At 44.7% G+C, this 17077-nt stretch overlaps 1 protein-coding gene across 3 annotated transcripts in view; it reads right to left on the minus strand.

The window, feature by feature from the left end:
• The window catches only part of LOC144817811 (uncharacterized), an 83467-nt gene that overhangs the window by 23324 nt on the left and 43066 nt on the right, over window positions 1–17077 (minus strand). For all 3 annotated transcript variants that reach the window (XR_013606983.1, XM_078674641.1, XM_078674642.1), the window contains one exon: window positions 7405–7539. Coding sequence is in view for 2 of the 3 variants with exons in the window: in XM_078674641.1 (XP_078530767.1) it covers window positions 7405–7521 (117 nt within the window). In the remaining variant the exon portion in view is untranslated. The remainder of the gene's footprint in view (window positions 1–7404; window positions 7540–17077) is intronic.

Raw genomic sequence — 17077 nt, forward strand, 5'->3', positions numbered from 1 at the left:
CCTAAAAGCTGTCGCTAACATCAGTTAGCAACAGCTTGCTAATAGAGCGATAGAATTATCGCCGCTTAGCGGCTGAAAACGGCCGCTAAACCGGCGATAATTGCCTATCGCCACCCTTGGTAAGTTCCATGTCTCAAAGGGGAGGGAGAGAATCTCCCAAGATATGCAAGGCTGTTTGCCAGCCCAGGGCACGGAGAACAGAAGGGATTGTAACTGCAGATGAAAGCAGGCTGTGAGGGGAGGAGGAAGGTTAATAAAGAGATAAATAAACTTGAGGAGGACCACCATTTTGGATATTGCTAGCCTACCAGTCAGGGGCAAAGGTAGACTTTGCCACATAGGCACTCAGTCTGCAAGCCACTACATCAGCCAACCATAGTTCTTCCTTAATAGCACCTTCATGTCCCAGCTAAGCCAGATGCCCTGGTATGGCACAGCATCCTCTGCCCAGGATAAGGGAAAGTTAGGGGTAAAACTGTGTGTGGTTTCAGTGAGGGGGAACAAAAACGATTTTGTCCAATTGATCTTGATACCAAGGATGGCTCCAAAGTGGGTAAGTACTCAGAGAAGCAGGTCCAGGTTATCAGACGGATTTCACAGAGGGTAGGTCAGTCAGTAGTTGCGACCCCGACGGATGAGTCGAACGTGACGCCAGTGAGTGTCCCATGACTTCAGAGGTTCTGGCCCTTCCCCCAGCACCCACGGGGCAACCGTGTTGCAGTTGGTGTATTTTGGTGAGGGTGTGGTAATTAATTTTTACACATAGATATGAACCACCCCTCTATGAGTAGCAAGTAGGGTTTCTAGGTCCTGAAGAAATGCCACGATCTCCATGGCACAATAGGGCATGAAACATGTTGACCGTTGTCCTGACTCAAAACGCTTGATGAGACTATTATAATCTGTGCAAGCTTCACAGGTTTTTAATCATGGCTTGGAACCCGCTAATTAAAGTTAGTGCGGCTGGTTCACAAAGTTATTTTTAAATTTACCCATTCCTACACTCTACTCACTTTTGTATATATCTTATATGTCACACACATCCGCTTCATCAACAGCTAAAATCACAGGATAAAGATCTCCAGCAAGCAGCCCCCCTGCAGGGCCCTTAGGGGATTGCAGCACCGGCCCAACGAGGAACTGCCCTATGATGAATCATGCAAAAACAACAGTTGATGGATAAAATGCAGAACAATGTCATACATTCACCCCAGTATAGAGATCTGGGCCTAAATCCATTGTTTCTTTGCTCACCACACCACCCCAGTTCAGTCATGGCCATATGCAAATCAGCCTTGACCTTGTGCCTCATGGGAACAGTCCAGCCCTAACTGCCAAGCCATGTCTTTCCTGGACCAGAATCAATCATCCTAGGACTGGTTTCTGGCTATCAGCCGTCTTCAGCCAGGATAACTTGACTCCAGTGGCGTTGAGAGCACAGGACTCAAATCTGAGCATAACCGTCCCACTCAGGGTGACAAATGCAAAAACAACAGTTGGACAGAATGCAGAACAATGTCATACATTCACCCCAGTACAGAGATCTGGGCCTAAATCCCTCGTTTTTTTGCTCACCACACCACCCCAGTTCAGACATGGCCATATACAAATCAGCCTTGACCCTGTGCCTCATGGGAACAGTCCTGCCCAAACTGCCAAGCCATGTCTTCCCTGGACCAGAATCAAGCATCCTAGGACCGGTTTCTGGCTATCAGCCGTCTTCAGCCAGGATAGCTTGACTCCAGTGGCGTGGAGAGCACGGGACTCACGTCTGAGCATGCCCATCCCACTCGGGGTGACAAATGCAAAAACAACAGTTGATGGACAGAATGCAGAACAATGTCATACATTCACCCCAGTACAGAGATCTGGGCCTAAATCCATTGTTTTTTTTGCTCACCACAAAACCACAGTTCATACATGGCCATATGCAAATCAGCCTGGACCCTGTGCCTCATGGAAACAGTCCAGTCCGAACTGCCAAGCCATGCCTTCCCTGGACGGAATCAAGCATCCTAGGACTGGTTTCTGGCTATCAGCCGTCTTCAGCCAGGATAGCTTGACTCCGGTGGCGTGGAGCTCATGGGACTCACGTCTGAGCATGCCTGTCCCACTCGGGGTGACAAATGAAAAAACAACAGTTGATGGACAGAATGCAGAACAATGTCATACATTCACACCAGTACAGAGATATGGGCCTAAATCCATCGTTTTTTTGCTCACCACACCACCCCAGTTCAGACATGCCCATATGCAAATCAGCCTTGACCCTGTGCCTCCTCACGGGAACAGTCCAGCCCGAAGTGCCAAGCCATGTCTTCCCTCGACCGGAATCAAGCATACTAGGACCATTTTCTGGCTATCAGCTGTCTACAGCCAGGATAGCTTGACTCCAGTGGCGTGGAGAGCACGGCACTCACATCTGAGCATCCCCGTCCCAGTCGGGGTGACAAATGCAAAAACAACAGTTGATGGACAGAATGCAGAACAATGTCATGCATTGACCCCAGTACAGAGATCTGGGCCTAAACCCATTGTTTTTTTGCTCACCACACCACCCCAGCAGGAAAAGTTGGGAATTCAAACCCAGGAAGCCTTCAGCGTGAAGCTGATGCTGCTTGGCATAAGGCCTGGTGAAGATTTCTACCTCCGGACTTAGGCTCTTTTCTAGAAGTCGGATTCTTTTAGTGGGGCAAGGCTGTAACCAGAGAGGGTTTCACGTCATGAGGTACAGTTCGGGTCTGCTGAATTGGATTTGCTGCTGTATAGAAGAGCATACCGAGAGCTGTGGCAAACTCTGTCCCACTGGAGATACACTCTCAGCAGATCAGCTCAACAGGTGGGTCCTAGTCTTCTGTCAGTTCTCCAGGCAAATGTCCTTGGAAAAGTTTCTAAGTCCCAAGTTTCAGAGTTAACCAGGAGCAGTACACTGTGACACCAGCCAAGTTCTAGGGCCTCAGTAACAGCATGTGGGGTCAGAACTCAATCCTCAGAAACCAACCGCAGGGTCCAGGGATGGTCCAGTTGTAACTGGTCAGCTAGGCTCTTTCAGTCTGTGGACATCTTGCATCTTTTCTGTCCCTGTAGTGTAACATGAGATCAACAAACTGACTCTTGGAGTACACTTCTTTGTCCTGGGGACAAGTGGGAGCAGGTGCAGCCCCTAGGTTTCCCCATATAAGTTACAACAGTGGGTGCAGTCTTTGTTGTGTTTTCCACATGTCCAGTAGTGTTCTGAAGAGGGTGTCCAGGGGTGACACGCTTATGCCTGGTGTTAAACCTGGTACGATTGGCTCCCTTCCATTTTGTTGCTGATGTCTCCTCTGTTTTTAATATGTTTTTGCTGGTTTACATGCTTTGGGCACTGTGCCACGTCTATTCACTGCCACAGTACAAGTGCTCCCTATTGTAAAGTAATGTAATGGATTAGTAACTCCATAACTGGATTATTTGATTTACTGTCAGACTCTAGTACAGTGCACCATTTGTGTTCAGGGCCTGTAGATTAAATGCTGCTAGTGGGCTTGCAGCACTGATTGTGCCACCCACAGAAGCAACTTGTAAAATGTGGCTCAGGCCTGCCATTGAAGAGCCTGTATGCAGTCTAGTACTGCCATGTTGACTTGGTAAGTGCACCCACTTACTAGTCCCTAAACCTTCCCTTTTCTACATGATAGCCACCCCTAAGGAAGGCACAATGGCATGGTGCATTGTAAATAAAAGGTAGGACATGCCCGGGTGTGTGTAGCATGTCCTGGTAGTGAATTACAGCCAATTTTGTTTTTCACTATTGCAAGGCTACCTGTCCCCATAGGCCAGAAAGGGCACTTTGATTATAACATCTTATAATCCTAACTGACCCAGTGAACATGGTAGAAAAACGAATTTAGTATGCCTGAACTCAGAATGATAAAATACATCTTTTAGTGAAGTTGGTTTTAACATTCTATGTTTGGAAATACCACTTTTGGAAAGTGGGTATTTACTTGCCTAACCATCCAGCCTGCCTCTGCTAGGTTGTGTATTGCATGCCTGGTTTGTGAGTGACAGGAGGGCTTGGGCTTCAGCAGTCTGATGTGTCAGGGCTGGGCTGAATAGGACCTTGGCGGCACAGAGAGTGGGGGGATGAGATTTCCTTTCACTCCCCTGAGCCCTCATAGAATAGAGAGTAGGGTACAGGAGATTTCCTTTCAGCTACCTGGGCCGGGTCTGCTTTCAACAATGCTGTCTCCACCTCCTGCCACGAAGCTGCAGAGAACTGGTTTGGGATAGGTACAGACCCCCTCTGCTGTCAAAGGACAAATGATTTACTAGTATAAATATTGGGGCCCAGACCCTCAGACTTTATATTACTTCTGGGAATCAAGACAGACCTTTGCCAAGGAGAAGAACCAGAGAAGCTGAAGGAGTTGACTGCCCAAGTGCCAGTGTGCTATTTTCTGGGATTGGCCTGCAGTGGTTTCTTTATTGCCAATCAATCAATCAATCAATCAATCAATCAGTCGTTTACTAAAGCACAACTACTCATCCGTAAGGGTCTCAAGGCTCTGAGGGTGGGAGGGTGCAAGTTGAGGTCCGTTTGGGATGGGGTCCGTGGAAGAACCAGGCCTGGAGGACTCTTATGAAGATGGGAAGTGATGATGTCTGCCTGAGTTGGAGCGGAAGGGCATTCCAGGCCTTGGCCGCGAGGAAGGAGCGGCCTCCCGATCTGGTTTTCCTGGTGCATGGGACCACGGCGTAGTGGAGCTGGGCTGACCGTAGGGACCTTTGGGGTGGGTGGAATTTGAGTCGGATGTTCTGTTATGCTGGTTTGGTGTCGTGGAGGGCCTTGTGCGTGTGGGTGAGCATCTTGAAGGTGATTCTTGCCTCGATGGGGAGCCAGTGATACAGCCGTATACGATATATAGAGTGGCATTATGCGCCTGTATACTGACTAACTCTAAAGTGGCTGAATCAAACCCTATCGTGTTTGGTATCAAACATGTTGGAATCATACCTTCACACTGGTAACCAGTGTGGGAGGGACAAGGGTACCGCAGTAGCCAATCTGGAGTGTACCTAAGTACATCGCATAACAATTTAGGGAGAAAGCAGATAGACTGGGATCCTGGATAGCAGGATCCCAGTCAGACTAGTCAATAACAGTATTACATTCAGCAAAAAGTGGGGGTAACCATAAGAAGCAGATCCTACTTTCCTACACTGAGCAATAGGGGAAATGTTCCCAGTGGGAATCCTACCCATTATAGCACCAGTTCTGCTGTGCCTTACTGTAAACAATTCCATAGTTCCCCTTTCCACCTAAAACTAAGATGGCAGAACCTTTCTTCCCTTGTGCAGAGTTCCAGTGCATACCCTAAAAGCGTGGCCAGAGAATTGAGAAAACTCTCCCCTGTGGTCCCTTAAAACTTGTTCTGGTGACAGCTCCTCTCCTACTGGGTTTGGTTCCTGGCTGACTGGAAGGACAATAGAGGGGCAGGACTGGACCTCCTGGACAGGACTGGCCTCTTTGAAGATAATTAGGTCCCTAGGCTCTGTCCTGATGGTAATCCTGTGAAAGGAACTAAACACCTTCCTAGACCCAAGCCTTTTGTCTCAGCTCTGGGAAACAATTTATACCTAGTTAATGAGCTATTTAGCTCCTTGGTGACTGCTACAGTGAATATTTTTTTAGGCCTTTTAACTGCAAGGACATGTTTAACATTAAAAGTTTAAGTATGGTATGTTTAAATATCATTCCCCTATCTTATGAGCATGTACGGCCCACTTAGGGGTGACTTCTTAATATTTAAAAGGAGGATTTAGGCCTGTCAAAAGTGGTTAATTTGACATATCAAATTTGCAGTTTAAACCTGCATAGCAAAGTTACTGCTGGGAGGCCTGCAGTCACGATTTGTACTGTCACTTTAGTGGTGGTACAATATGTGCTGCAGTCCACTAGTGACATTAACCATAGTGGCCATGTGTAAACTTTGGGGCATATTTACAAGAGCTTATTGCCAGCAGAATGTCACGTTTTGTGATGTTATGGTGGCAATAAGCCCTTCGCCTTATATACAAGGCGGCATTTAGCCACTTAATGTGGCTTAACGCCGCCTTGTGAATAAGGCCCCCTTTCACGCAGCACTTAGCATGAAAGGGGCGGGCAATGGGTGTTGCAGAGGCCATTCCGGCACATCTCCCATTGCTTTTTGACATTGCCTCCTATTTGCAAAAAAATAGGACCAGGGAAAACCTGGTCTTAATTTTTTAATTTCTCCTCTTTTTTTGCTGTTTCCCTGTGCATTCTGCAGCACACAGGGAAACAGCAAATCGCCACTAGTGATTGTTAATGTACAGGAAGGTGTCCGTTCCTGTATATAAACAATCATTAGAAAATGATGAGTTGCAACTTCTACGTGTGCTGCTTTAAGTTACAAATCGCCATTACAGATTTTTCTTGTGCAGAAAGGGACACATTTCAGCATGTGAACAATCGTTCCCTACTGTGCAAGGGTGCCTGCGTTGACGCTTTGCAGCTATATTTAGCTCCAGCACTAGTGGAAACACATGGGTGCGCTGCATTCTTGCTAATAAGGCGCATCTCTACGTTTTCAGAATGGCAGAGCATGGCATTAGCTTTTGGCTTAACACTGCAATCGCCATTCTCTTGTAAATATGCCCTTTTGTATCATATACTGTGAACTTATAGGTAATTTAAATATGCCAGTTAGAAGTACAGCCAATTTCGACATGTTTTGGGCACTGAAAGCAGTTCATCGTCAAAACCCCAGCAATAAAATTTAGCAAGAGAGGGATGGCCAAGCAAAAAGGGCATTTTCCTACAGTGGGGATCATCATGAACACGAAAGGATCACATTCAATCAACATCATCTGCAAAGGCACATGCTTTTTATATGTTATGGCTATAGTAGCAACCCTTTTGTTTGCTTTCCAGATTATCTTATACATTTTCTATATGTTACCGTGGGCTAGCAGCTATTGGTGCAGCATGGGTAGTAGCACTTGGGCCCATGAGCAGTGGGGACTACTCCAACTTTTTCATGGCTGTCTTTTACCCAATGACAGGAAGGGAGCCCAGGATATGTCCCAGAGATTAGAGATGGTGCAGTCTTTCCATCACATGGTGTATGACGATCCATGCTTATAGACCACATGCTATTAAACGGATTTCTGTGCATTTGTAATTGTATTTGTATAAAAGTCTACAAATGTTCTTAATGAAGACAGAGGCATCAGGGACACAGAAGAGTGTTCAAGAGACTAAAGGATTGGAACCTTTTGATGCCATGTTTTGCAAGCTGGGTATATGAAAATATGTGTTTTTCTTCATAATGTCCAACTATGGCAAACATAAATGCAAAACAATGACACAAAATCGATACTTGTCCTGTGTAATCATACCTGCGGTGCACCACGACCAGCTAAATGATTTATTCGTGCTTCCGCGCGCATTTCAATAAACGGACATGGTAGATCCGGATCTTCATCATTGTTTGGAGTTGATGAGGCTCCCCCCATATTTGCTTCTGTGATTTACTGTGATAAACATTGTCTTGTTAGCATAGATATTAGGAGAAAGCAAACATTTTAGCATTTATAAATCATTGTCAACAATGAACCATTTAGCAAAACATTACAAACAGATACAGTCAAAGTCAAATTAATTTCAATTAGTTTTATACATAAGAAAAAATAAAATTATAAAGAAATCAGAAACACCAGCGCTAAAACCTTCATATAGAAGTCGAATAATAAAAGGACTCAGACATAAAAGACTAAAGAGGTAAGATAAAAAAAAGAGTCTTAGGAACAGAGTTATTAACCTACTGAGCCCATCCAAACCTGAAAGACTACCCACAAATTAAAAGAAAACTATATTAAAAGTTCCTTTCTTTCCCACCTCGAATATATATGACAAGCAATCACTTTAGTAAATAATGCTACCTAGATGGTGGTTCCACATACAATTATCTACTACAGAAACCAAATTGAGCCACTGCGGTGGCAATAGTGAGGGTCGGTGAATGTGTTCTAGCGTGGTTAGAAGGCCATCTAATGATATTTGACACTTAGATACAAATATTAATGACTTCAATATTCTTATAGGTGTGCTGATATCTTGCCATTGTTTAAACAACATAGGTCATGAGGTTAATATGTAAATCCTTTCACTATCACCCTCTAAATATATGACAATTCAATATTTCTCTCATACTTTAAACAATTCACACTTAGGGGGTCGATTCCGATCCTGCGAAAAAACCGTCCGTACGATTCGTATCCGGAGACCTCTCTGTACGAATCATACCCATCCGTCCGAGTCGCGTAGTACGATCCGTATTTCGTGAATCAGTCCGAATCGTCGCGATCCGTACGTATTGCAAGGCTGAAACCGTGAACTGTACGACTCGTAAATATGCCGTACGACCCGACGAGTACGATCCAGACTGGGGTATGAGGATGCGATTCGTACGGTCCACGTCAGGTAAGGGTGATTCGTACGGAAAAGCACACAATCACATACACACCATATGGTGCGTACAACCCATGATCGCAGGGTACGGTGCGTACCCCTGCGATCATGGGGTGTACGCACCGTACCCCGCGATCGCAGGGTATACGCACCATACACCCAGCGAACATGGGATACGGTGCGTACACCCCATGATCGGAGGGTAAGGTACGTACCCCTGCGAGCATGGGGTGTACGCACCGTATCCCGCAATCGCAGGGTGTACGCACCGTACACCCAGCGAACATGGGGTACGGTGCATACACCCCATGATCGCGGGGTACGGTGCGTACACCCCATGGTCGCAGGGGTACGCATCGTACCCCTGCGATCATGGGGTATACGCAGCGTACCTGAGGGGGCCGTGCCGTACCTGGTTAGAGGCGAACTCTGCTTCTCCGGACGTTTTCGGCTCCCGTAGAAAAAGCGTCGTACGGTGCGTACCCGACACGAATCGTACTTACTTGGTCGGAAAAACCAGCCGCGAACCGTACGGATGTTGCGTAAAGCGGGTTCCGAGGGAGATTCGTACGGGGATTTGATTTGTATGGTCTTTGTACGATTCGTACGGAGTCCAGCTCCTGGTACGAATCGTACTTCGTCGTATGTACGGGAGACGTTGCAGGGTACGATTCGTACGGGAAAAACGCTCCGTACTGCTATTCGGAGCGTTTTTTCCCCAAATCGGAATCGACCCCTTTATGTTCCTGATTTAGTATGCACTACTACAAAGTCTCTGTTCCACATTTGTAACATTAAGAGAAAATGTAATTTCTAGACCATGTGTGCAATGTCTGTTCAATAACTGGGGCAACTCCCTGTTCTTCAGATGGTATATTGTAGCTTTCACCAATTTCCAGTTGACTGAAACCTAAATTCACAGATTCTAGAATGGCCTATGAAACACTGGTTATCTTTCGCCCTAAGCAGATAATAAAAAGATTTAGATTTTTTAATAAGAAATTTCAGTTGCACCACATCAAGCAAGCATAATCCAGTATAATCCATTTGTGATATTAAAAGATTTTAAAGCATTGACAATCATACCCCAAATGTGCAAGAAACAAATGGTACCATTCAGTGAATTTTTAAAGACTTTCATGAGAAGGTCAAATAGGTTCTGTTCCATAGTACAAGTGTATCATATTTGATTATTTTTATCTACCAGCTAGTAGAGTCTCACAAGACCATCCCTGTATTATATTGTTAGTGTAATAATAATACTAAAGTATTTCAAAGGCATGGTTCTATGTGATAAATTTTACTTGATGGAGATCCTATATCAAAACATCTGTATTTTTCTGCATCTAACATATAACTATATATTGAGCTAAATCGTAAATGAGAGATTCTCTTCTGACTACACAGTTTCTAGTGGATTTGATGCATAAACAAACACATTGTTAGCATTCATTGTACTACATCAATCATGTGGCATGAATAACGTAGGCCAAGTAGAGTACATGATTTAGTTTCCCTTTTTGAGGACAATGGACAATAGTTTGGTGGAATACTGTTATGAAATACCTGTGTTTTTGTTGTAATATAAAGAATGTTATTCACTCATAAACAAAGAGGGAAATCCATTCCAAGGCTCAGAAAATATAAACTTGACTCAAATTCATTAGTAGGAATAAAACCCTGTTGTGTGTGCTTAGAAATAATAGACAGCAGCCTTTTGGAAAACATTTTGTATGTATTTGCGTATGTAATGGTGTTTATGTAGGACAAACCCAGCTGGGAATTAATGGAGTGCGTAAAAGGGGAAGGGCCTCAGCAACATTTGATTACAGAGAGAGACACCTGCTAATTCTAGTGTGTTTGTGGACTAGTGCTCCTAAACAAAATGAGTTTCCAGTTTCTTCCTGAAATGCAGGATGGTTGGAGCCATTTTCATGCAGTGTGTATATTGTTCTAGATACTTGGGGCAAAGGTGGAAAAGATTTTTTTTTTCTTCTTTGCACTTTTCGGTCTCCAGTCTGGCAGTTTTCTGACTCCTGGCATTGCACTGTCCACCAGAGATTGTAATTTCAATGACAAAGTATGTTAAGCTGAAGTCCTTGTAGGTGATGCAGTCAGTCTTGAAGATGAAACTGACCTAGAGGAGGACATGATGTACTTCCTCTGGTATTGGATTGATCTGGTCACCCTTCTTGATACCCCTGCTATGCTAAATTGATACATTTTAGGGATGACACAAAGATGTCAAGAAAGTCATTGAGTATTGCTTTGACTCCCTCCAGATAGGAAAGAAATAGGGATTGCACTGTTGATCTAAAAAATGCACCTGGAAATAAATGTATAACTTTTTCAGGAAGCAGAGCTGGAACCATGCAGTCTTTAGTTTCCTATGCATTTGTTCTTTAAATGAGAAGTCAATGTCAAAGGTGAATACTAAGAATTTAGCATCAGCTGTGTAAGACATTGGGATACTAGTCAAAGGGGCTGCTGAATCAACTTAAGCAATAACCACAAACCTTAATAGGGTGAATCACTTAGGCCACTAAATTAACCTGAGCTCATCCCCCTGGTGGGTATGGCATAGAACAGACAGGCTTAACTTAGAGGCAACATGCAAAGTATTTATGCTGTACCATAACAGTAATAAAGTTGAAATGCAATACCATAATAATCCCAAACCAATTTAGACAAGTAGAGTAAAATGTAATAAACAAAATGACTCCAAAATGACAAAAATCCAACAAGGGGTAATGGATACGTGAATTTTGAGTATTAGGTACGAATAGCACTAAGAAGCATAAAGTGCCATTGATATTCAATGGTCTCAGTAGACATGGACCTAGACGCAATTTGGCGCTGACCATGTTGGAGAATGGTTCAGATACACCAACTAGGTTCGTCCTGGTCTAAGATTTTACCTCTGACTTTAGTCCTTTAATTCCCAATGCATCACAGGAGTAGGCTTCTAAAGCCCTCCAGGAACAACACAAGAAAATCTCAAACCACTTTAGAAAAATAGAATACATGTTAATAAATAATTGACACCAAAACAGCAAAAATCCAATAAGGGGAAACGCAAATTAGAATTTTTCAAGTTTAAGGTTCAAAATAGTGTAAAAAAGCATTAGGACCCAACTGGGGTCATCTTGTTGCACTTCACCAGTACCTAGGATGAGTTAAGGCTGATTGCAATGGAGTGCAGGTAGGATACAGACACCAGGGTTCACCCAGTCTGAAGTTTGAGCCTCAGACTCAGTCTCTGAATGAAAGCCAGAAATACTCATCTTATGCTGTAGGGCAGCAATCTGTGGCCAAAGAGGGCTCCATTAAGTCATGTAGCCACTGAATAAGGTCGCAGAGAAGCCGCTGACTTTTGGCAGGAAAGCAGTGAATGAGAGAATGGCAATTTTGTGTTCAAGGAAGATCCCTCACTGGCCAAAATACTTTTGCCACCTTTGCCAGGTGAAGATTTCTACATTCTGACTTAGTTACTTTTTTGCAGCTCGTATTCTTCCAGTGGGGCAAGGCTGCAGGCTGTAGCCAAAAAAGTATCCATAAGGCCTGATACCTTCTCCACAACTTCCCGTACAGAGAACCCCCTCACAACCCTGGAGGCGTAAATATTGACAACCTTATGAGAGTGAACACCATACAGTCGCCTCCCCCTCATTCTCCGGTCCAAATGAAATGCGTACTACTCAACTGCAGGTCAGCTAGCAAACACGCCTCTTACATATTCAACCTCATCCAACACAATGAGATAGATATCATCATCCTCACTGAAACTTGGCTCAATTCCGCTTCCACTCCCTTCCTAGACCTCTTAGTGCCTCCTACCCATGATATAATCCTTGTAGACAGAGCTTTGAGACTAGCTTGCATACATCGGAGCTCACTATCGGTCTCCGACTCTGAGTCCTCTACCCCAACCTCATGCAAATTCCTTTGTCTCAATATCTTTAGTCGCAACCTTCCGGTTTGCAAACTACACACATTTTACCACCCACCTGGGGACAACCTCCTCTTCATTGAGCAATTAATGGAAATCATCTCTGGCAATGTTGATTCCGCTATGGCTCAAATCTTCCTTGGTGATTTCAACTTGCACTGGTCCAACCTCGACCACCAAGCCGTTGCATGCCTCAAATCATTCTTAAATGATCATGAACTGACCCAACACTGTGACCAGCCAACCCATAATAAAGGAGAACTTCTGGACCTCATCATCTCCAAAGGTCACACCATCACACTGGACACCATTTCCCCGTGCGATAGGTCCGATCATCACAGCATCTTCTTTTTTATCAACTTGGAAGTCTCTCTGAGGAAGGCTCAGCCAGCGAAATCGAAGATTTGGAAAAGGGACCTCAGAAATATCAATACAGCCGATCTAGCAACCCACTGTATATCTGCCCTCTTGCCACAAGCTGACAGGACCGAGTTACATGCACTCACCAACTTCTACAACTCTACTATTTCTAGCATCGTGGATTCTATTGCTCCACTCCAACAAAAAAATGCCTCAACTAAAATTTCCAAACCATGGTTTAACGACAACCTAAATACGGAACGCCGCCACCTCAGGGCAGTTGAATGCTCATGGAAATTGAATCCATCCTTGGACCAATTAACAATTCTTAGAACGATTAGGAGCTGCTATAACAAACAAATCAAGATTGCTAAGGCCGACTACGTCAGATCCCAACTTATTCAAGCAGCTAATCGCCCCAAGAAGCTTTTTGAGTTGGTGAAACAACAATCGGTGGAAACACCAAACCGCTCTGTCTCTGAGGTCAACCCACCTTCTTGCGAGGTTCTGGCCGCCTTCTTTACTGAGAAATCCAGACTCATCAATATTGACCTTGACTCCAGGAAAGCACTCTTGCTAGCCGGGGCAGCGGCGCCCCCTTTGACCTTATCAGAGAAGTTCGAACCGACCGGCCTGAGCACAAAGAACAATGCCTTTTGGGACACCTTCACTCTCCTCAGCGAAAAAGACACCAACAAGGTTCTTCAGAGTATCGACCTTTCTAATCATTTTAGCGACCCGTTACCACTGTCCATCTTCAAAGAACTGAAGGAGTTCCTCAGCCCCATATGGACAAAGATTGTCAATGTGTCTCTCGAACAAGGTTCAATACCGGATGGTCTAAAAGCTGCTTAGGTAACACCTATCCTGAAAAAGCCTACAGCTGATAGTACGGAGCTTAACAACTTCTGTCCTATCTCTAAAATCCCACCCTTGCCAATCTCCTAGGAAAATGCATCCAATCTCAACTCTGTGCCCACATCAAGAATTTCCAGTTCCTGGATCAACACCAATCTGGCTTCCGGAGTGGGCACAGCACAGAATTGGCTCTAACGCACATTATGGATGACATTTTAAAAATGCTCGACCAAAATGAATCCTGCCTCCTTATCCTCCTGGATCTTTCCTCAGCATTTAACACTGTTAATCACGACAACCTCATATCCATTTTGAAGCACAGGATGGGCCTTTCCGGTTCGGTGCTGCAATTGTTCTCGTCCTTCCTCCACCGCAGATCCCAAAGAGTTAAGGTTAACCACTCTCTCTCCCAGCCATCAGTAGTATCCATGGGGGTCTCCCAAGGGTCCGCCCTATCCCCTATACTCTTCAGTTTATTTTTGGAACCTTTTGCTAATGATCTAAACTCTACGGACATTCTCTTCCATATGTATGCGGATGATACGCAACTTTATCTGTAAATCTCATCCTTGAATAACCTCCTAGCACTCAACTCTACCCTAATAAAGACTCAGAACTGGTTAACTGATAACCACATCCTGCTCAACACCTCCAAAACAGAATTCCTTCTCATTTCTCCCCTGAATCACATCCCCAAGATGGACCTCTGGATGAACCACCTCACTGCCTTCAACTCCTCCCCCCTCATTGTTGACTCAGCCAAATCTCTCGGACTAACCCTAGACAAGCATCTGAACATGAAATCTCAAATCAGCAATGTGTGTAAGGGAGTGAATCACATTATGAGGATACTCCGGAATCTCAAACCTTTCCTCCCACAAGCTGACTTCAAGCAAGTGGTCCAAGCACTTGTTTTGCCAAGGCTAGGCTATGGCAGTGCTACACTCTGTGGCCTCCCCAAATATACCTTTGCCCAGCTAAGGGCTTCATTTAATGCGGCGGACAGATTGGTCACGGGGATCAAAAGAAACGAGCACATCTCCCCAGTCTTAAAATCCCTAAATTGGTGCCCTATGAAGCTAGAATTCAGCTAAAGATTGCCTGTCTATCTCACAAAGCCCTCCACTTCAAAACTTCCAGTTATCTAGCACAAGAGCTAGAATTATCAGGAGGGGGCAGACCTTCTCGGAGTGCTAAATCTCTCCTCCTGAAACCTCAGATCTTTCGCAAAAAGAGAACGTGCCACCGATCCTTCCCGGCTCTGCGCCAAAGATCTAGAACTCTCTCCCGCCGGAAATACGCAGAATCTCCTCCAAGGTTACCTTCAAATTGGAAGTAAAAAGATTCCTCATGAACAAGTTCCTACCTTAAAAGGGTCTCGGATCCTCTGCACTAATGCTTGGACATACACTCTAAATACTGCATTTGGTGTTATTCTGCTTTATTGTTCACTTGCTCCCCTCCCAGTTCACTATGTTCCAGTTTTATTTTCTTATCCTTACAGTCCCTTTCGATTGTAACCTCCTGTTTGATATGCATATATGATTTGTCCAGGTTGGTACCCCCATTACGATTGTACTGCTACTATTACCATTCTCTCCCCCAAAGTATAAAGCGTTCTGATATCCTTCAGGATCATGTTCGCGCTATTTAAAACTTTATAAATAAACTATCAGCCCGTCCCTACGTTGTCCGGGTATGAATTGCTGCCGGCCAGTAGTATATTGTTTTGTAGGATTTTGTTTTGATAGCATTTCTGATCTGTGACAGGCCTGTGAAACGCTCCGATTCACAGTGCACTTTAAGAGTGCGCATTCAGTAGTGTGTGAACTCCAGTTTCCCTACTTTATTTTTCCTTGCAATATTATATAGCGCGAACTCGACAACATGGCATGAGCACAATTTACATTACAGAAGAACACATTCATTTGTGGTAGGCACGGGGAGACAAAGCGATTTGCCTGGAATCACAGGAAGTTGAGCTGATGCCGAGATTCGACCGTAGCTCCCCAGCTCTAAAGTTCGCAATTCTAGAACTTGTGGCGGGAGGTGTGTCTAAAAGTGTATGTCGGTGCTGGCCATCAATGAGAGAGACCTGTGCATTTTTCAAATCGGTGGTGAAAAAATATGAGTATGTTGCTGGAGATGTGAGCCGCCGTGCCACCAGTCTACTTACCGGGGGAGGGTAAACACCCATTATTCCGCAACTTTCCGCATACCATCACTCCGCATACTTTCATTCCGAAAGTACCATGACTCCGCAATGCCATTATAACGCATGGCATTACATTTTATATGCTTTTGCCACGCATATACTTACAACGAAATTCATTGTAAATGCATGAATGGTAAAAGCATGTTTTTTTAATGTTTGGATAAGGTAAGTATGGGTATAGGGGTATATGTTTTGGGGTACTGAGGTATATGTTTTGGGGTGTTTGGGTATTTTAAGGGTTCAGATATAGTTTTGGGTTATGGGGTACAGGGGTAGTTTTAGGGTTTAGGGATAGGTATGAGTTTTGGGTTACAGGGGCATTTTTAGGGTTCAGGGCTAGGTTTGGGTTTTGGGGTACAGGGATATTTTTAGGGTTCAGGGGTAGGTTTGGGTTTTGGGGTACAGGGGTATTTTAAGGGTTCAGGGCTAGGTTTGTGGGTACAGGGGTATTTTTAGGGTTCAGGGCTAGGTTTGTGTTTTGGGGTACAGGGGTATTTTAGGGTTCAGGGGTAGGTTTGGGTTTACGGGGTACAGGGTTATTTTTATGGTTCAGGGCTAGGTTTGGGTTTTGGGGTACAGGGGTATTTTTAGGGTTCAGGGGTAGGTTTGGGTTTTGGGGTACATGGGTATTTTAAGGGTTCAGGGCTAAGTTTGGGTTTTGGGGTGCAGGGGTATTTTAGGGTCCAGGGGTAGGTTTGGCTTTTGGGGTACAGGGGTATTTTTAAGGTTCAGGGCTAGGTTTGGGTTTTGGGGTACAGGGGTATTTTTAAGGTTCAGGGCTAGGTTTGGGTTTTGGGGTACAGGGGTATTTTTAGGGTTCAGGGGTAGGTTTGGGTTTTGAGGTACAGGGGTATTTATAGGGTTCACGGCTAGGTTTGGGTTTTGGGGTGCAGGGGTATTTTAGGGTCCAGGGGTAGGTTTGGGTTTTGGGGTACAGGGGTATTTTTAAGGTTCAGGGCTAGGTTTGTGTTTTGGGGTACAGGGGTATTTTTAGGGTTCAGGGGTAGGTTTGGGTTTTGAGGTACAGGGGTATTTATAGGGTTCACGGCTAGGTTTGGGTTTTGGGGTACAGGGGTATTTTTAGGGTTTAGGGATAGGTTTGGGTTTTGGGGTACAGGGTATATTTATAGGGTTAAGATGGGTTAGTGTTTAAGCGTGTTGGGGTATTTTAAGAGTAAGGGTGGGCTATGATTATGGGGTGCAGGGGTATTTAAAGGGA

This window comes from Lissotriton helveticus, chromosome 2_1 (assembly GCF_964261635.1).
Source record: "Lissotriton helveticus chromosome 2_1, aLisHel1.1, whole genome shotgun sequence".
NCBI classification, from domain to species: Eukaryota; Metazoa; Chordata; class Amphibia; order Caudata; family Salamandridae; genus Lissotriton; species Lissotriton helveticus.